Here is a 20,482-nt window from a genome sequence, read left to right on the forward strand (position 1 = left end):
TGTCGTACAACTCGTTCCATTGCCCGTGCTCAACAAGATGGACCAGTTGATGAGTCTAATACTGCTAGGCAACAACCTTGTCGCACTACTCCTTCCACCATTCATACTCAGCAGGCTAGTCAACAACCAGATGTCCGTATCACTCGCTCTACTATTCATGTTCTACCACCTCGACCAAATGCCCCCACCACCCGCTCTACTACTCAGGGTGATCCAACTAAGGAAAAACAATATGATGCCACCGCCTCCGTCAAATCAATGTTCTGATGCAAATGTCAGAAATTCTCCCGTCCCTTCAATGCTAGAGGAACAAGATGATTCTTAGTTTTTTTTTATGTTTTTAATTCAAAACTTTAAAGATGTTATATTATGGACATTTTATCTTTTATGTTTGTTTGTTTGAACATTTTATAATATATGTTTATTTAATTTTAGAAAAGTTATTTGTTTTTTAATTAATTAAATTAATTTATCATCTATAAAAAATTAATTTTAAATATTTTCCAAAATAATAATTCAATACTACCTACCAATAAATTATACTATTGCCTACACATATTTAAGTGTAGGTAAATGTGAGAAGCTAATACACAGCCGCGTGGCCAAATAAGCTACTGCCATTTGTAATACCTACCAATAAATTAAATTATTGCCTACACATATTTAAGTGTAGGTAAATGTCCGAACCTGATACACTGCCACATGGCCCAATAAGCTACTGTCACGTGCCATATCATCTGCCACGGTGGAAGACACACCATTTTCCATGTCATCTTTCATGATACATAATTGCCACGTCATGTGCCACGTCATGTGCCACATCACTTGCCACGTATAATGCCACGTCGAACACTAGGTCAATGACGTTGACTCATTTTTTGTGGGGTCCACACGATTTTTACCTACCAATATACTAATCGTAGGTAATAATACCTTTCTCGACTAACTATTACCTACCAATAGGTTATTGGTCAAAATTGGTAGGTAAAGGGATTTACCTACCAATGCACCATTTTTACCCACAAATAAAATTGGTAGGTAAATGCCGAATTTCTTGTAGTGTACGATCCAGACGCACCTGGTATCGCGGGTTGTCCGGGGGCCGCTGGCAGTCCCGGAACACCCACGGGCATCCTGACCCACTGGTGGAGATGTCCCAGTTTGATCAAATTCTTGATCTCGTCTTTCAGCTGACGACACTCCTCGGTCGAATGACCCACGTCTTTGTGATACGCACACCTCTTGTTGGTGTCTCTCGAGTTTTTTCCCCCTTTGAACATGGGGGTGGGTTTCCGGTAATGAACCGTCCTCTCAGTGACCAGGTATATGTTCTCCCTAGTATCCACCAAGTTGGTGTACTCTGAATATTGGGGCTCGTAACCCCTCTTTCCCTTCTTAGAGGGCTCGGACCGGTTCTGTCCTTTCCCTGATCTTTTCCCCCAGGAGGGGTTTACGCTTGCTTCCATTCCCCCCATCTGGGATGGTTGGGCCCCGCCGGGAGCAGCATTGTACCCGGCCGGGGCCATCCCATATCCAGAAAATGGGGTGGACTGGGCCAGCGCGTATCCTGAGGATGTAGGACCATAGACTGTTAGGGCTGCCAAAGTCATTCTGGGCGTACCAGTCGCTCCTAGCGCCACCGGGGGTCTTGAATAGTGAGGGGCCGGATACTGTATTCCGTACCTGGGAAAAGTTTGGGCACTCGGCTGGGGATCCGGCTGCCATCCGAATGCCTAGATTCGGGCCTCCTCCCAGTTGATAAAGCCTTGTGCCCTCCTTATGAATTCTTCGAGGGTGGCCGCCTTACTGCACTGTATGTCATCCCAGAGAGGGGAACCGTCTTGGATCCCGGACTGTAGAGCCACCAGGCACTGCCCATCATCCACCTTGGTTTTTGAGGCCCCTTTCGTGAAACGCTGGATGTAGGCCCTCAGAGTCTCCGTGGGGAGCTGTTTAATGTTAGCGAGGGCGCTGTTCTGCATGTCCATCCTCATGGCAGCCACAAACTGCTTGCGGAATGCTGATTGTATTTCGGACCAGGACTGGATAGATCCTAGCTTGAGCCTCTTCCACCACTCTTCACCGGGTCCATCTAGAGTGATCGAAAAATAGAGGCATTTGCCGTTGTCACAGACATGGGCTGCGGTCATTAACTGATTGTAACAGGAAAGATGGTCCCTAGGGTCTGTGTTCTTGGTATAAGCGGGCAAGTTTGGCATTTTGAACCCCTTAGGGAGCACCACATCTAGGATGTGTTTGGCGCATGGTTCCTTTTCCTCTTCCTCATAATCATAACTGCCTCCCTCCTGTTACGGACTAGATGGTCCATGACTTTCTTTAACACAGCCAGTTGTTCCATGAATTTTCGGGCCATTCCATCGTCCAGGGGGACCCTCTCGTTTCTCCTGTCGTTGAGGTTATTTCTTAGGTCTCCCCCTCGAGGCAGATCTTCTCCTTGCGGGCCCGCTCATTTCGAGCATTTAGCCTGTCGCGTAGGTCTATCCGGGACGTGTCGTCCCTTGAACTAACAGTGTCTGGATCGTCATCACACTGGCGTCCTCAGTGATTTTTATTCACGGAGGCGCTGGGGTGGAAATGTCATTCCCGTCCAGTCTGTCTAGGGACAGCCCGGGGCCTGGTACCCTGCGGCCGCATCCCTTGCGGATCGATTGGGTGATCCCGTCCTGGGATGAGTCGCACCTTCTCTTTCCTAGGGAGAGACCCTGGGTTGGCTCCAGTTTTCGGAACGGGAGGAGTTTTCCTCTGGGGGTTTGCTTTTCCCACAGGGTCAGCTGCTTTGGCTTTCCCTTTTTCTTGAGCCGGGTTAGAGGGGCCAACTTCAGGATCTTGTCTCGGAGGAGGGATCGAACTCATGTTTTCAGGAACGTTGGCCCTAACTGGCGGGGCAGACGGCCGTGTTCCCTGAGGAGGAACAACTAGAGGGTTGGCTGCCAACCCTTGGGCAGCAATGAAAGCCTGCAGGGTCAGGAGAGATTCTTGCATCTGGCGAGTGGCTTCTTTCTGTTCAGCTATCCTGGCCTCTTGGTTTAGGACTTGTTGCCTTAGTTTAATCACCTTCGGGTCCTCCTAGTCGGGGTCTTATTCTTCTGGGATTGCAGGATCCTCAGCTTCGTGATTATGGTATCCCCCTTCATTTTCCTCATCTTCCTCGTAGTAACCTTCCTCGTAATCTGCCCCGTCTTCATAGTTTTGGGACTCGTCAGGATAGGGCATTTGATAAGGTGTATCCTCAGGTTGATTTTGAGGGAGAGGTTGATTGGGCAGTGGCTCTCCATTGCCTTGTTCTTGGTGAGCAGGATCGAACGTAGTATGTCTCGTGTTCACAATCGTTACAGATATTCGATATCTTCTTTAAAAGGCTTTCTTCGGCTCTCAATGAAAGCACCAAAATGTTTACTGAGTTTTACGGAAACTAGAATTATAAAATATAAGAGAGCTTAGAAAGAAATGATTAGAAATAATCACACAAGGAATTTTATGTGATTGGGGCGTTAAAGAGCCTTAGTCCACAAGTCTGTTGTTTTGGAGCTTAAGGAGCTTTAGTAATGGAGTTTTTCTCTGAGTTTGAGCAGAGTATATGCTTACAAGAGAAAAATACGACCCCATCCACAGTGCACAACTATTCATATTTATAGGCAGTTGAGTGCTCTGGGTTTGAGCCGGACTAATCCAGGCCCAATGAGGGTATAAACATTATTTGCTCACTGATGGAGGCTTAATACAAATGAGTGTGATAAATAAAATGCACTAATCAGGGCCCATTGGGCCAACCAGAGCATAACCACGCTATAAGACTGACAACAGTACGCAGCGTCAGTCCGGTTCGCGTGGGCTTCTAAGGAGATCCGGGGGACAAGATCCGTCAGAGTAATGGCAGTACGATTCTGAAATAACGGCGTACATTCCGTATGTAACCTCTTCTGCAGGTTAATTATGGGGACAAAACTCTGTGTTTCTCGGGGTGATGTCAGTATCGAGGACAACTTATCACGCCCAACCTGGTCACCTGGTCCGGGTTCATTTACTAACATCCCTCTTCATTTACCAAGACCCTGGTTCGTTTACCAGGATCCGAGTTCGTCTACTGTCGTCTCGATTCATTTTTAGACTTGGAGGAATTAATATCCTTATCGCATCCCGGACACACTATGCGAAGGGTCCGGGAAGATGAAACATGCCAACCTCATAGTCCCGGCTTTCACTCCGGGACAACGTTTGGGCTGTACCGATATTTGGGCCGTCGGGACTCATGCCCTCTCTGTCTATAAAGCCTAATATGGGCCTTAAGTCCCTTCACGGTGGCCCATGGACTAAATGTGAGGATCCGCAAATGGAGGGAGAAAACGGGGATAACACTTATTCATATAACATTTTTGTCACACAAGGACTAACTAGAGTCTATAATGCTATTATTTACATAGCATTAAGTACTAATAATATGATAATTGATCAATATAATATTTATAGACATTCACACATACGTATAATGCAGTAGAGTGAGTTGCCATTTGAACCTACAAGCTAGAGAGAGTAGCTTGCACGCTATATATGTGTATTATTAGAGGTTGGCTTAGTTAAGTAGTTGAAGAGAATTTTTAGAGATTCCATGCACTGGTGGAAACTAGGTCTTTTCTAATTATATCTCTAGATAGAGAGATTAGCCAGGTTGGCCCCTTTATTTTTTTTTTCTCCCAAGGAATCAGTCAATTTTAATAGAACAAAAATAATTAAGTGGTCCATTATATATTTAATCATTTAATTGAGAAGAAATATAAATATATATATATTTATAGAGAGAGAGAGAGGAGGGAGAGTTTCCAAGTGATGAAGAGAAATACATTTGTTTTTTCAGTTCAATTCATCATTCATGTAATAAGGCAACTAATATTAATAAAGGGGAGACAAGAATGATCTCTTTATGTCTAGATGATCTGCCTCTAATCTGCCAATTGTCTGTATTTATGGGAGCCATTTAATTATATATATACATTAATTAGTAATAATATGTATATCAATTACTACGTAAAATAAGTAAAATATAATCTGACTTGTGCCTGCAGAGACCTAGAATAGTCTAGCTAATAGTATACTTCTCCTTTGTTTAATTAATTATTATCATTAATATCTTCATATTTTTTACACCAAGTGAACTAAAAATGGTGATAATTATTCACTAACTAGTGTGTGTATATATATCTTAAATAGTAGCCCCACCCACCTCTTTGTCGTTCTACAATCACTACATTTAAATATATTATTATTTGGAAAGTTAAATTAACGAGGAAACTAGTTCTAATGCTTTATTACTTTCCTGAAGTAAATTAAAAAAAAAAGTGTCATGATCTTCTTTATGTCATTACCAAATGTGGTACCGCTGGGAGCTGACCAGTAACCATATGGTCATATGGGCAACGAATCACATTATTATTATATATTATACATTAATTAATTAGTTAATATCATTAATCAATGCTCACTCCGCAAGAAATTCCTTTTTTTATCATTATTATATAATAGTCAGTACACATGATCCTATGGATAAGGGAAGAACCTTATATGTGAGATATGATCCCATTTCATTCAATGCTGGGAAAATTCAGGCTTTAATACCATAATTTTCAATTAATTACACTATGTTTAAGTACAATTAAGTAACAATAAAATCTAACTAGTGCAGTTATCATGAATTTAATTTGATTAATAACTATCAACCATTTTCAAAATATGCATTATTTAAAGTTCATGAATAACTTGTTATATTGTTAGAAAACATGAGGTCACAATATTATTAATTATCATAGATTCATATGAAATTGTAAAAGAAGGATAGAATTTGATCATATGCAAAATAATATATATATATATATATATAAAAGTGTAAAGTGCAAAACCCACATGCATAAAGTACTTGTTTTTTAACTAATTAATAATGTACATATGTATATATAGTTGATTCAAAGTAGGTATATATATATTAATTTGTCTCTCCATGACCAAATTCACAAAACATAATTTGACTTATTTCTATAAATATATAAGGAATTTTAATGATAAAGAAGAGATGGAGAAGTAGTTGTAGTACTAGTAGTAGGAGAAGAGTTAAGATCACACAAGAGAGAGTGGAGAGATACATATATGGATAGCTAAGCCAGAAATTAAGCAAAAAGGTAAGAATAGGAAGGCACAGCCCACGTTAATTTCACCAACCAAATCCCACAAAATCCATTTCATATATTATTATTATTATTATTATTATTTATGATTAGAGCCCAAATTAAAAAGAAAGAAATAAAATTGATGAGTGTATATAATTTGATGCTTTACTTTGGGTCACTAACTACTGGTGATGCTGGCGTTTTGCCCTTACGTGCCCCTCACAACCCTCTTAGCCCTTAAATTCTTCACGCCAAGAATATCTCCTCTCTCTACTTCTCTAATTATTTCCTCCACATAATTACCCTCCACTCCATATATTCCATTATTTGCTTCACTCAATCTACTTCATCACTCTCTCTTATATATATATATATATTATTGTGAGGTAACCCTTATTATAAGGTCACCGTCCATCATTTAATATATATATATATATATTTATCTTTGCTTGCTTTCCATTTCATGTACACCAAAGGTTCCCACTAACCACACACACAACTACTATCTCTAGAGAGGTAGTTTAAACTTTCGCTAACCTTTATCCCTACCCAAAATATTACTTTCCCATAAATAAGGTGTCATTTTGTAATATGAACAGAATCCCAAATAGAACAAACTACATTTATAATTGTTTATATTTCAATTTTATGATCTTAAACGTGTCCGAGTCTCTTTATTTTATCTTTAGAGGGAAAGCGTTCACAAGGGTTTTCATCAATATGTATAGTAATTGCAATTTATTAATATATATATATGGGTTATTACAGTAGGTAATGTATTTTGTAGCAGGAATTTTTTTTGTTTATGGGACATAAGTAAGTAACATGTAACCCCAATTTGTTTATATTGTGACGTACATTGTAGTCATAGGAACCTTTTACAAATTTTTAAAAAATTCTAAACAATTTAAATTGTCGAAATGAGAATTCAAATAACTTATTATACGTGTGTCTTTGTTTGTTTTAATTGTCGAAATGAGAATTCAAATAACTTATTATACGTGTGTCTTTGTTTGTTTTTTATGTATGTGCAAAAAAAATTATTTGAATTCTAATTTTAACTTCTAAATTATTCAGAATTTAAAAAACAAAATTTGTAAAATATCTTCTATAATTATAATATAAAAAATGAGATTATAATTTATCCGTATAAACAAAATAGAAAAAATTCCTAGAACTTTCTCATATTACCTACAGTAAAAGCTTCCATATAAAATATATACATAATTATATGAGTGGCTCTATATCCAATATTGTTGTTTTGGTTGTACCATCGTTGTTGTGGTTGCTATTACACAATCATGAAAGATGTAGATATAGATATATAACAAGTACCGGCCGCATGTTGCATGAGAGTTATAAAAAGCTTAATTTATAATGTCAAAAAAGTCAATTACTTCATTCCATCTCCAACATCGGATATATATATATAATAAACTACTAATTCACATTGTAGAAATTAGATATGGATGTTCCAATTTGGACGCATTCAAATAAATAAACCAAATATATAATTGAAACCCTAGCTATGCATATATAATGGATGCATGATAGGACCTCAATTAATTCATGACCTAGGAAAAATAAATTTACATGTGTGATTCCTAGGCCTCTATAATTAGGCTTTAGCTAATAAACATATATATATTTGTATAAAGATAGAGTAGTGTTACATACCAAAATGTGTCATGTTTTACACCAACCGTTAATGATTAGCTAGCTAGATAGATTACTTATATTATATATGGATATATAAGATTTTAAGCTAATAATTTGATGATATAGCCGGCGTGATTTTTGGGTGGTTGTCCACACAAATAGTGATTAGTGTTATGATATGAAGTTGGGGTGGGTCAACTGCACATGAAACTGCTTGATTAGAAGAACCCCTCTAATTAATCTAATCCAAATTAATAACCGGCCCATTTAATATTTTTAAGGGAAAAAAACTTTATAAATAAAGTCATATATAAAATCCTCATCACTACTCACAAGTAAGAACTCACTTAAAGATTAAAGATAGATACAATAATAAATATATTACAACATATATTGCAAATTAGTAAACTGTACACTACTACAACAATTATATATATTTTCTTTGTTATAACAAAATAATAAAAAAAAAGTACAACTTAAAATAAATAAAAGAGTGGAAGAAGTAGCCATGGGGGCAAATTCTATGGTTCCAGGCTTGCAAACCAATCCTCCAGTAAGGAATCGTTGGAAAAAAGTAATGGGTTTGCTTCAAAGGTAACCGAATCTCACTAGTTTCCTCCCCTCCTCATACTTACATTGCATCTCTCTCTCTCTCTCTCTCTCTCTCTCTCTCATATTTAATATATATATATATATATATTTATATCAATCATTATAATGATATGTCTATATATGTATAACTTCGAAGGTTGGAAAACACCCAAAGCTGGCAAAAACCAAATAACCTAAAATAATTTACGGTTACTACTACTACTATTCACGAGGGCGGCTTTTATATTAGACAATACAACTCTCTCTCTCTCTCCCTCTCTCTCTCTCTCTCTCTCCTTACTTAACCAACATCACCACTCTTCTCTTTTCCTTTCATAATTCCTCCCACAGCTTTTCCATATCCATTTTTCTCTCCCATTTTTCATATTTATATATATATGTCCAATATGGAAGCTCAAGAGGAATTAGTAGTTCTTAAGAAGGATCATCATGATGGTGATCATGATGAAATGATGATGATGAGACAAAACATGATGATGATGATCAAAGGGAAGCGCACCAAGCGTCCAAGGGCACCAACCCCGGTTCTAATTTCCCCTCCAAACTTCACCCACATGGCTTCAAGCTCTTCTAGTACTGGTGGCGGCAGCGGCGGAGCCGGTGGTGGTTTCTTTTTAGCTTCTCCAACTACCTCCTCCACAGAAATAACGGAAACTGTTAAGACTACGGAGGAGGAAGAGGACATGGCTAACTGTTTGATTCTTTTGGCTCAAGGAGGTCTACACGGTCGCCGGACCTCACCTGAAAATGATTTCCCGGCGGCGGAGACAGCGGGCGGGAGTAGTGTTTATCAATGCAAGACATGCAACAGAAATTTCCAGTCGTTTCAAGCGTTGGGAGGGCATAGAGCGAGTCACAAGAAACCTAAAACGACAGCGAATATTGCTGAACAAGAGAAGAAAACGTTGTCGTTTCAAGTGGTCATGGACGATCAGGATCATCATCACCATCATCATCATCATGAACAATTGATCGTCAACGGTAATAGTACCACTAGTACAGCTCTTTCGTTACAAATATCCAACAATAACAACCACAACAGCGGCATGAATACAAATACTACTAAGGTTCCTAAGGTTCATGAGTGTTCGATTTGTGGAGCCGAGTTCACCTCCGGCCAAGCTTTGGGTGGACACATGAGGAGGCACAGAACGACGCCGTTTAACAACGCACAAACGACGACGACGACAACCATGACGACGTCGTTTACGAGTAGTACTGATGATGAGTTATTGAAGAATAATAACAATAACAATAAGATGATGATGATGATGATGATGAAGAAGAAGAAGAAGCCAAGACATGTTCTAGAGTTAGATCTTAATCTACCGGCACCGGATGAGGACCACCGCCGTGAAACTAAGTTTCCGTTCAACGCCGCCGCCAAGGAACAAGTCATCGCCTTCTCAGCCTCTCCTCTTGTGGATTGCCACTACTAATTAATCATGATCAAGTGAATCAAGGGCCATACAAAATTATTATATTCATCTTTTTTTTTTTAATTACGAGATTCATTATTCATTATTGGTGGGGCTTTTCTCACCCCACAAAAAAAGAAATTGTGAATTAATATCAATTACTATTGACTTCATTTTTACACATTATTAATTAATTGTTCGTTCTTTTACATCATTTAATAATATTACACATGTCTCTGTACTCAAAAATATCTGAGGATGATAATTAATGACGATCAATCATAGTAATTAAATATACTTGAAATTGAAATTGATTCTTTTAACTATATAGTACACTTCTTGCTAGTAGTAAAGTAGTGCCTTGTTATTTAACGTGACATGTTCTTATTTAGTTCACAAAAAAGTGTTATAATCATTAGTACTTTGTCGTTTTTTATTTTTTCTTTTTTGATGGGTACCCTTTATTTTAATTTGGTGGAATAGATACATATATATATGTGTGTGTGTGTGTGTGAGAGAGAGAGAGAGAGTAGTACTACTTAGCATGTGAGAATAGGTTAATTATAATGGCATGAGTTTGGCAACATATGATGGATAGCACAAACCGAAAGGGTGGTGGATTAGGTTCCCTTGTTTGGTTTGCAAGAAAGCTAAAAGCTGTGTTTCTCTGTCGAGTGTCCTTTTCATATAACTGACAAAGAAATTAAACGGAAAGCCAAGCAAAAGCCCCCACTACTCTCTCTCTCTCACTCCATATAGCTAACTACCCTTCTTTTATGGATCCAAACTTCACTTTTTTTGTACATATATAAATATTTTTGTGTTTAGGAAAGTGATATTTCTCAAACACACTCTTACAATGCATTTATATCAGTTTTCTTTATCACCATTTTTATTAATTATTATACCACATTCATGCAAGTATAACGTGTATACATCATATACTTTTTCTTATATTCCGGATATTTGTCATAGCTTCTCAGTGTAACAATATAAAAAAAATAATGCAATATATCAAACTATTCACCATACATGTGAATGTTATAATATAGTGAGTGTCATGTACACTGATCTTAGCTGGCCAACTTTTAAATTCTCTTTCTGCTGCCTCGATGTCACTATGATACATTTATATCATTTATTATTTATTTATGAGTCTTTAGTTAGCCGCCTAATCATGTGAAGTATAAACTATAGTTATATATATTGCTTCTTGACAATTCAAGTGCAATATATAATAATAATTAGAAAACTCTTTTAGTAATGTAGCTTTTTGAAGGTTACAAAATTGATATCACTTTATTCAATTATACAAGCGGTTCGCGTAACAGAGTATTTGGTTACATAAACATGAGTTTTGTCATGAAAAAGATGAAATGTCACCATTGATGGGAAATCCTAGCCAAAAGAAAAGGTCACTTTTGATGGGTAAGATGAAGATCATAAAGGACAAAAGCACACTATACGTACCTAGCTAGCTATATAGTTTTCCTTTTTGACTTATGCTTCTCCTTTCTTAACAGAATTTTTTGTATTTTTAGCAGCTAGAGAGAAAGACAGGTGGAACTACTCCCATTAAAACAAGTGTATCAACTCATTTTTGTTTATTTATTTAGTTCATGGTTATTGTTGACAAATGTGGTGTTGGTGATGGGTGTTAGCCAGCCATATTGATTATCACTTTACTTTCATGTAGTTTATTTATGATTAATTATAGGGAATATATCAATTAGGGCTTTATTGTTTGTCTTTAGTACATGTTTAATTAATATTATTTTAATATGGTAAATTAGATTAAAATTCTACATTTTCACCAATTTTAGTAAAAACTTGTGAAGTTTTAGATCTAAAAGGAATTTAAATAAAAAAAGTTAAAACATATATGTAAATTAATTTTTTATATATAAAAGAATATTTGTCAAAATTGGTGAAAAGATACAATTTAAAAGTAATTTATCATATATATATATGAAGTATACAAATGATATTAATTAAATAAGTATATTAAGTTAGTCTAAGACAAACACCAAATTGCTGAAATGACACATTTCCTTAATTATAAGATAGTTATGGTATCATATGAGATATATCTTTAGTATATGTTCTATGAATCTTGAATATGTTATAATTTTGGCTCATTTTCAGAATGAATTAATGGAATGACTAATGTCACATATAGTTTGTAGTTGAGATTAATTTAAAAATTCTCCTACAATTATAATAATTGTACTGTATGCTTCTGAATTTTCAAAAACTATAGGTCCTCTACTTTGTATTATGCTTTTGCTTTTTCCATCAACTAACCTAGAAAGTAGAAAGTGATAAATTTTAACAATATATGATATATCACCATATATAAGAATTAGATTGGGTACCATAAAACTTTACTTTTCCCCAATCCTCAATGTGTTTCTCTTCAATTGTGGAGACACAAAAAACACTAAAGCAAACGCCAATGTCAAAGCAATGAAAAGTATATACGCATATTTATATAAATTCTTATGGGAAAGAAAAGTTCGTTTAAGTTCTAATATATCATTTAATAAGTGGAAGCCCAGAAATGAGTAAACTTATAACTATAATGCAAAATACAAAAGGGATAATGTGAAATATTTAAATTTTATAAATAGTTCAAAACAAATTGAAACACCACATTTGCTTAGCCCTTTCCATTCAATTAATTTTGATAAAATTATTATAATTTAGAAAAAATTCTAAAATTAATACTTTTTGTTTATAAAGATAATAATGATTGTATAAGAGGAAGAGAAATGGGGTCATTGGCATTATCATGCACATGTATGGTCGTTAGGCTCTGCCATAAAACAAGTCACAAAAAACTCTACAAATCGAAGCTTAGAAGTCGGTTGCTTACATGCATATATTTAATGTTGTCGTTAGTTGTTTGAGCAAATTAAGGCCCTCTTTTCATATTGCCTACCCATTAAAGGCCTCAAGGTTTATACATACATATTTACACACACACACACACACACATATATATAACAGGAATTTGGAGCTTAAAATTGTTTTGTGGTGTACATTTCATAGGTCCCTACTCCCGTCATCTCCCAAGATAGTGTCTTTGGTCATGCTTGTTTCTTTGGACAACTCTTCACATGCATACAAGTTCAATTTAGTCTTCAGTAGAAAACAGAATGAAAATTTAAGATAACAAAATATCAGACAAACACACAAACAACAACTAATCAATATAATCTTGTCATGCCCCCTTACCTAGTTTGTCTGAAGTGAATAATTCCTCTAGGTAAAATGTATCACTTGGATATTAGCCATTATATTCGTGAGTTGGATTATGCTTCTCTCATCTTTATATGCTTGAAAACAAGTTAAACTCTTATTTATATGCTTGAAAAAATTAATAAATAAATTAATTAATTAATTAGGCCTGGCATTGAAATTGTATTAAAAGTGACTTTTAAACCTTTCATGTCACAAAGTTATGCATGTGACTCATTTCCCTTCAGTGCAGAGAAAACAATCAATATGTAGTTTGTTGAGAAAACAATCAATATGTACTTTGTTACTCGTGATTGTTTCTCGCGGTAGTATGAATGCGATTGCTAAACCTTGAAACCATCCACGGAATCTTCGTTTTACAATAATTTAATAAGGACTCTATCACACAAATATGAGCAAATTTTGTGTTGTGTTTATTATGAGTTTTAAAAATGAAGATCTTTTAACTAGTGTATTAACCAAATCCATTACCATTAACTCCACTCTAGTGAAGCAGGATTAACAAAAACAACCCCTAACTGTTTCAAGATTTCAACAAACAAAAAATAATTGCCTTCTTGTTGAGGTAGGGAGCTGTATTCATGTTAATTAAAACAATTTCTCAGCTCACCATGGTTAATGGTCGTAGACTAAGGGAGTGATTTGGTCAGTAAGGTAACTAAATAAGCTACACAACTGTCTGAAAACCTAGGTTACAGATCCGGAAGGAAGAAGGGAGAGAGGTTAGGGAAGATTAACAGATTGCCATGGATTCAGCCTCTCGAAGAGCCAGTGGTGGCCTTTTTGAAGAGCATTACAAAGGAATCATGCCCCGGAACTCTGTCTACGTGACTTCGTCATCGCTGGTGCTTTCCTCAGAGAAAGGGCCGTGGATTGTGGAGTTCATAAGCTCCGGGAGTACAACAATGTTGGGAAACGATATGAAGATATCCAGTTTTGGGTCAAAGGCAGTGAGAAGAATGAATTGTCAAAGCATGCAATATGCACTTTGTAGCTGTTCCAATTTTTGCAATAAGTATTTGGTGCATTAAACTTATCTCTTAATGATTGTTACATTGATGATTGAACTGAGAGTTTGGAGTTGTTTCTCAGTTTTCATTTCCATCACTACAATGAGGAATATTGTATTGGTTGGCTTCTAATCTGGTTGTGTTCTTGTTCTTAAAAAACAAAAAATGAGCCACAAGGGTCTTTACATGGTATATTCAAACACACTTTAAAATGCATAAATCTGTTAATGCCTCTTAGAACAATGAAGTGTTCTTGGAAGAACGAGGCTTATAATTAAAGTTCTGAAACATTGTTTCAAAAGAACATTAGAGCATGCATAATAGTATCCAAATTAAAATTCCTCCATGGAATTACAGATGTTATAACAATCAAATCATTGAAGGTTACAAATTTATCATCCTTCAAGAAAAGTAGATACAAAATCCAGTCTCTCTGCCTAGGAAGACTTCACAGTTCACAATTAACACACAAAAGCAGTCAAAATAGAGCCAAAGATAATGTCACTAATGGCCCTTATATAAGTAGGTCTTAATCTATACTCAGACAACTACACTAGTCAGCTCCGTAGTCGGCACTTGACTATCCGTACCATAATCTCAGAAGAAATAGTTACAATTTGTAAATGAACAGGGAAGAAGAAAACAACTTCCAAAATTTTGGGTCTTGCCTGAGCTATGGTACAAATTCTCTGTGCTTATCATCATTTCTTATTTAATCTGCGTCTCATTTTTTTTTTCCTTTTTTTTTAAATAATCAAATCACCATCAGTTTTCAGCCCACAAACTCACATCCTATCGCTCTCCAGCACTTCACTGAATATGTCATCGTTCTAAGAACAAGTAAAATAGCCAATAAAAGCCTATACTACATGGAGTTATAGGAGGTAGCAACATAATTTAAAGTAATTGATGCATACCTCGGTAATGTGAGCCAACAATGTTACATCCTTTAAACATATAAGAAATGCTTTCAGCGCATAGATTCTTCAGGGTGTTGAAATTCAAGATCTAGTTTCCTCTTCAGATGTGTTCTATCAGCACTGCCCAATAGAAGAAAAACCGAATCAACAATAAACATTTGCCTATCAAAAATGTCAGACCATCCAAACAAGCATTAACATATTCTCCTATCTTTAACTTAATGTGTAACAAAAGCATATACTCTATTTAACTTAATAAGTTGAAAAGGCATTAGCATATTTTCCATCTTAAATCTTGTGAGTATAATGCCACTAAAATACGTCTTCTCTCTATCTAATTTAGGATAAAAGGGGAACATATTTTACAGCACTGGTCGACAATAACCACCCAAACAAAGCAGCTGTCAATAGCCTTTTCTTATCAGTAAACACTAACAACTCAAAATCTGAGATCTACAACGTTTCTTCCCATAAATTCTAGTTTAAACAAGTATTTGACAGTCACAACATATATAAATGTATTATTTTTCTTTATTTATCATTTTGCTAAAAAGGAAACTTAAATAGGGACAAAAGCTTCCCATATATTCAAGAGCAGCATACCACTTAGGCATCGTGGTTTAAAATTAACACATAAAACAATCCTTAAAAAGTAATTCAGACAAGCTCTGATTGTCATAATTGAAAAAGAAACTCTGGCCTGCATATTACTATAAATTTAAAAACATAAAAAGTATTTTATTTATCTTTTCTTCGTTAAATAGTGGCAACATAAACTTTTTTTTTATAAATGTACAGTACAGAGAAATATGCTCTATAGAACTTTGGAAGAAAAATTGTAAATTGCAAATTAAATAAACAAGAAAAAGTAACAGCAGAATGAAAGGAAGAAAGAAAGAAAGAATGAAAAATGTCCACAAAATAATTTTTTTTCCACCACAGACTGACGAATTATAAGATTAATTTAAGCAGGAAACAGAATATTTTATTAATAAAAAGAAAGGATTATGAAATCCGAAATCAGTAATCACATTCACATATGTGCAGCCAAAACATACCATTACCAATACCATGTAAGGGCACGAGAACTTTAGCAATTAGATTAACTAATTATTAAAATAGGCATTTTAATACAATATAAAGGCTATTGTAATGGTATGTTTTGGCTGCACAATTATAAAGAAAAAAATTTGTGTGCCTTTATATTGTATTGGTAATGGTATGTTTTGGGCACACGTATGTGACTGCGATTAATTATTAAAATAGGCATTTTTAAGACAGTTATAAAAGAAAGAATTGTGCTGCACAGTTGCCATGATATTCTCAAAATATTTATTATTTCATGGTTCATTACAACCACACCGCCTGCCCTTGACTACAGATTCAAAACTATGTAATTTTTTATTCCTGAATAATTGTTCTACAGCCAAACAAAGGACAATCTTAAAGTAAACCAAGGACATTCATAGAAAGCAGACAATATAGCTACCCCTGAACGTCAGCAAGAGCAAAATTTATGATTTTGATGAACTCTTGCTATGAGATAAATGAACTTATCCATCTAAAAATATACCAGCAAATAGTTTTAAAAGTTTTTCTCAAGCCGATTGTTATGTGCTCTCAAATTAAGGTTAAAGAGATTGAAAACTATTAAAAGGAACTGAAAAACAAAAGTGTTACCTGTTAATGGTAGGTCTATTTGGGGGTTTTGCACCAAATATTGAAAAATCTACTGACATCGGCACATGCTCATTCCTACTTGTATTTTCCCCAGCTGGCTGTCTGATTTCACCTCCTTCAAAACCCTCTGGCTGTGCAGTCACTCTCCTTGATTTTCTGGGAGGTGACAATACAGTTGGACCCTCATTTGGATCAAAATCTGAATTCTTAGACTCCCGCTTAGGAGCAGGTCTAGGTAGCTTATTAGGAACTGTAGGCAAAGGTGCAGAGGTAAAGTACCTACAAGGAACAGAAACCAGTAAGAAGATGAAAGACAGTTTTGTGTCACCAAAACAAAACAAAGTCAAATACCTGTGGTCCAATGCTTGCTGCACAGATATTCTAGATTTTGGATCATAGGTAAACATCTTTGATAATAAATCAAGAGCATCATCACTAGCCATTGGAAACATTGAACGCAAAGGGGGTGCAGGAACATATTGGTATTCCACGTAATCAGGCAGGAAGACCATGTCAGGCCACTGAGAAGATGTTGGAGTCCCAAAAGCAGCAAAGATTTTTCCTAACTGATCAATATCACTAGATCCCTATAACATATAAAAGTATCATCAATGAGAAAAAGTTTGCTAGAAAGATTGTTAAAGCAATCAGTTGTACTCAGCCCTGGCACACAAAGCAAAAATGCAAACCTTAAAGCCATATGAGAAGAAGAATGAAGTAAATAGAAAAGTATACCATTTCCTTAAATATGTATATTTATATATGCATATGCATAAACACATGAGGAAAAAAAAGAACAGAGTATTTATGACAAAATCAGATCATGAAACACAAAAAATTAGCATGTCTCCAATAATTCACCTGCAGAAAAGGTCGACGTAGAAGAAGTTCAGCAAAAATGCAAGCTGCCGCCCAAACATCCACCCCAGAACCATATTGCTTGGTGCCAAACAACAACTCAGGTGCTCTATACCATCGAGCAAAGACCTACCATAAGCATTATGAGCTTTTAACTAAGATGCGCATCAAAACTTCAAAAGCAAATGTAAAGTGCAAATTATTGAAGGATGTAAACGAAAACTATTACCATTGTAAATTTCAAATTAATTGTGTTAATATTGTGAAAGAGATATGTCACATATGATATCAAAATGGTAATTCCATCAACATTTGATAAAGTGTAAAAGTGATGTTCAACTGAGAATTGTTTTGTGTTTCTCCAGAAAGTAAATGAAATAATGAATAGATAGATTGTTATTGACTGTAAGGTTATAGCAACAGAGGTGAAGACAAATGTACAGAATAATACTAAAATTGAAATAGGAATGTCAAACAAAATGCATATATATAAACAATACATTTATTTAAATATTGAGCACACATTTTCGGACTTGCATTGCTGCATTAACAATAATAATAACAGGACATTAAGAACTTTAACATGATACCATCAACAAGTGATGAAGCCATCAGAAGAGTGCCTACAATATCTGGATATACACTGACAAGACCTCCAGGTAGACTTCATATTATCCACAAAAATACTTCAATGAATGATTATACTCAAAATCAAAGATTAAATGAATGAAAATACTTTTTTATCACTGAATGAAACCCCAAACTAAAGTCAGGACAATTTTCCTCTTAAAAGCCTTCATAAACAATGCTTCATGATTAAAATGCTGTGTTAAAATAGTAACCAACAAAAGCACAGTTCACTCAATGTTAACTACCCTATAATTAAATTGCAAAGGCATCTAAACTAAAATAGTTGTTCTTGGACACTTCAAAAGACTAGAGAAGAATACCTGGTGTGTGAACCTACGATCTGGGCTCCCAAATATTCGTGCTAAACCAAAATCTGCAAGTTTAAGCTGTCCATTAGGCCCTATCAACAGGTTGTTGGGCTTCATATCCCTGAAAGGAGCACATACAGACACTTCAGACATTATAGCAAGCATGTGATCTCAAATGAGCTTCTGAAGACAATTTCAGTACCTGTGCAAGACCCATTTCTTATGGCAAACAGCAAGCCCTTTCAATGTCATTTGAAGGTAGGATTTTATGTCACCGGGTGAAAGAAATATGTTTCGGTCTCGAATAACAGCTTCAAGGTCTGTTTCCATAAATTCAAACACAAGATGCAAGTTTCCTTTGTGGGGGAATGCGTCAATCAACTCAATTATGTTTGGATCTTTGAGCTCTTTTAGCAGTTTAATTTCTCTAAGTGCTGTAAAGTTTACACCTTCCTTTTGCTTTCCCAAACGAATTTTCTTTATTGCCACTGTCTGTCCTGTCTGCAAAATAACCAAACCAAGATTTAATTAGTAAAGACTATCAAGCTATGCAACAACAATCACCAAAATCGCTATAAGTGTTGCAATATGACACTAATAGATTAATATTTATTCTCCCATGCAGTTACCTAGGAAAGTAAGAACTTCACTAAAATCATTTCAACGAAAACCCCAAAACTCAAAAGAACAAGACCTTTCACACCAGACATAACCCAGATATTGCAACCCAAACTTAAACCAACTTCCATAAGCAATATCTCGAACCCTCAAATTATTCAGCAAATAGATTAAAAAATAATAATAATAATAAGGAGATGTTATTAAGATTACCTTAGTGTCGATGGCTTTGTAGACGACACCATAAGTACCCTCACCGAGAACCTCACGCTTCAAGTATCTATCGGCCACTTTCTTTGTTAGATCAGGCTCTGCCATTTTTTTTATTCTGTGGTATTTGTATTAGTATGGACTAAAAGAATTACTATAAATTGTTCCACTTTTCAGAAAAGGGGGAAAAAATTCATTAATTTCTATAGACTGTGTACAGAAGAATTTTTCAAACAAATAATTTTCCCGAGAAAAATTGCGCTTGTAAAAGCTGTCACCCACTTATGACCAGTATGCAATCTTCCACTGATTTCCACAAGAAAAAAAACCTGCAACAGAAATTATAACTATGAATCTAAACAAGGAAAAGCACTTTATCTCCATGGAAAAAGAAAAAAAAAACACATACGAAACCACACAAGCTCAGACAATCACACCCAATCGCCCAAAACAGCTTCTACAACTTGATCCGATTAAACTATGAATGAATTTAATCATCACACAAATTGAATATTAAAAAAGTGAAAAAATTACCAGAGAAATTCGGGGAAGACGCTGTGGAACCCTAGTGTGAGACAACTATAAAATGGGAGCTGAAAAGCGCGGAGAGAAGTAGAGAGGGAAAGAGCAATGCGATATGAGATTGGGAATGGGATTTGGATTGGGATTGGGATTGAGCTTGGAGAAGTGGATTTTGCCCTAAAAATCAAATTAAAATGGTGCAGGAAGGGAAAGCAAGGTCCATAGCCGCAGTGTTTAGTCGGAACGGGAATGAAAACCAGAACCACTGCACTCAAAAATCTATAATTATAATAATTTCAAAAGAAAAAAACTATTATAATAAAAATAATAAAATATAAGAAAAGTTTTATAAAAAACCAAGGTGGAGCTGAAATGTTATTTTCACTGACCAATAAAAAATTTGCTTCTATTTCATTTTTTTAAAAATAAAATAAATTAGTATATCACTCTGACAAACGGTAACGGTATTAGAAAGAATTAAGAATTTCTATTACAACAAATTATACTATTTTGGCCTCTCACTAACTTAAATTCCAAACAAATATACTCCTTTTTTATAAAATTATTATTTATTCCAAATTTATTAATCTTGTTAACCTG

General features: G+C 35.4%; 2 protein-coding genes and 1 pseudogene across 4 annotated transcripts; 2 read left to right on the plus strand and 1 right to left on the minus strand.

The window, feature by feature from the left end:
* Nucleotides 1-8,578: 8,578 nt before the first annotated feature.
* On the plus strand, nucleotides 8,579-10,104 carry LOC133831187 (zinc finger protein ZAT5-like). Its single transcript, XM_062261393.1, has one exon. It carries the CDS (start codon nucleotides 8,825-8,827, stop codon nucleotides 9,884-9,886), a length of 1,062 nt encoding a protein of 353 aa, XP_062117377.1. The 5' UTR covers nucleotides 8,579-8,824; the 3' UTR covers nucleotides 9,887-10,104.
* Nucleotides 10,105-12,732: 2,628 nt separating this feature from the next.
* On the minus strand, nucleotides 12,733-20,168 carry LOC133831188 (cyclin-dependent kinase D-3-like). 3 transcript variants are annotated; one of them, XR_009892435.1, is made up of 9 exons: nucleotides 19,895-20,168; nucleotides 19,364-19,689; nucleotides 18,735-19,033; nucleotides 18,545-18,653; nucleotides 17,598-17,723; nucleotides 17,088-17,323; nucleotides 16,737-17,015; nucleotides 15,054-15,176; nucleotides 12,733-12,978 (listed from the first exon to the last, which is right to left on the minus strand). XR_009892435.1 is itself a non-coding variant. In XM_062261394.1 (8 exons), exons 2-8 carry the CDS (start codon nucleotides 19,466-19,468, stop codon nucleotides 15,107-15,109), a joined length of 1,224 nt encoding a protein of 407 aa, XP_062117378.1. In that variant the 5' UTR covers nucleotides 19,469-19,689; nucleotides 19,895-20,168; the 3' UTR covers nucleotides 14,461-15,106. The 3 variants fall into 3 exon arrangements, 1 of the variants encoding a protein (XP_062117378.1); XR_009892434.1 differs by lacking the exon at nucleotides 12,733-12,978 and adding an exon at nucleotides 14,461-14,966; XM_062261394.1 differs by lacking the exon at nucleotides 12,733-12,978 and having other exon boundaries at nucleotides 14,461-15,176.
* LOC133831190 (cytochrome b-c1 complex subunit 9, mitochondrial-like) lies at nucleotides 13,750-14,089 on the plus strand (annotated as a pseudogene).
* Nucleotides 20,169-20,482: the final 314 nt, after the last annotated feature.

This window comes from Humulus lupulus, chromosome 4 (assembly GCF_963169125.1).
Source record: "Humulus lupulus chromosome 4, drHumLupu1.1, whole genome shotgun sequence".
In the NCBI taxonomy this organism is placed as follows: Eukaryota; Viridiplantae; Streptophyta; class Magnoliopsida; order Rosales; family Cannabaceae; genus Humulus; species Humulus lupulus.

Excerpts from the sequence above, each read along its gene's own strand:
- LOC133831188 (XM_062261394.1), bottom strand. The coding sequence starts at position 19,468 with ATGGCAGAGCCTGATCTAACAAAGAAAGTGGCCGATAGATACTTGAAG. Across the intron at positions 17,016-17,087 it reads CAGCAAGCATTGGACCACAG|GTACTTTACCTCTGCACCTT; the intron begins GTATTTGACTTT and ends TGTTCCTTGTAG. Across the intron at positions 15,177-16,736 it reads AATAGACCTACCATTAACAG|TGCTGATAGAACACATCTGA; the intron begins GTAACACTTTTG and ends TCTATTGGGCAG.
- LOC133831187 (XM_062261393.1), top strand. The coding sequence starts at position 8,825 with ATGTCCAATATGGAAGCTCAAGAGGAATTAGTAGTTCTTAAGAAGGAT.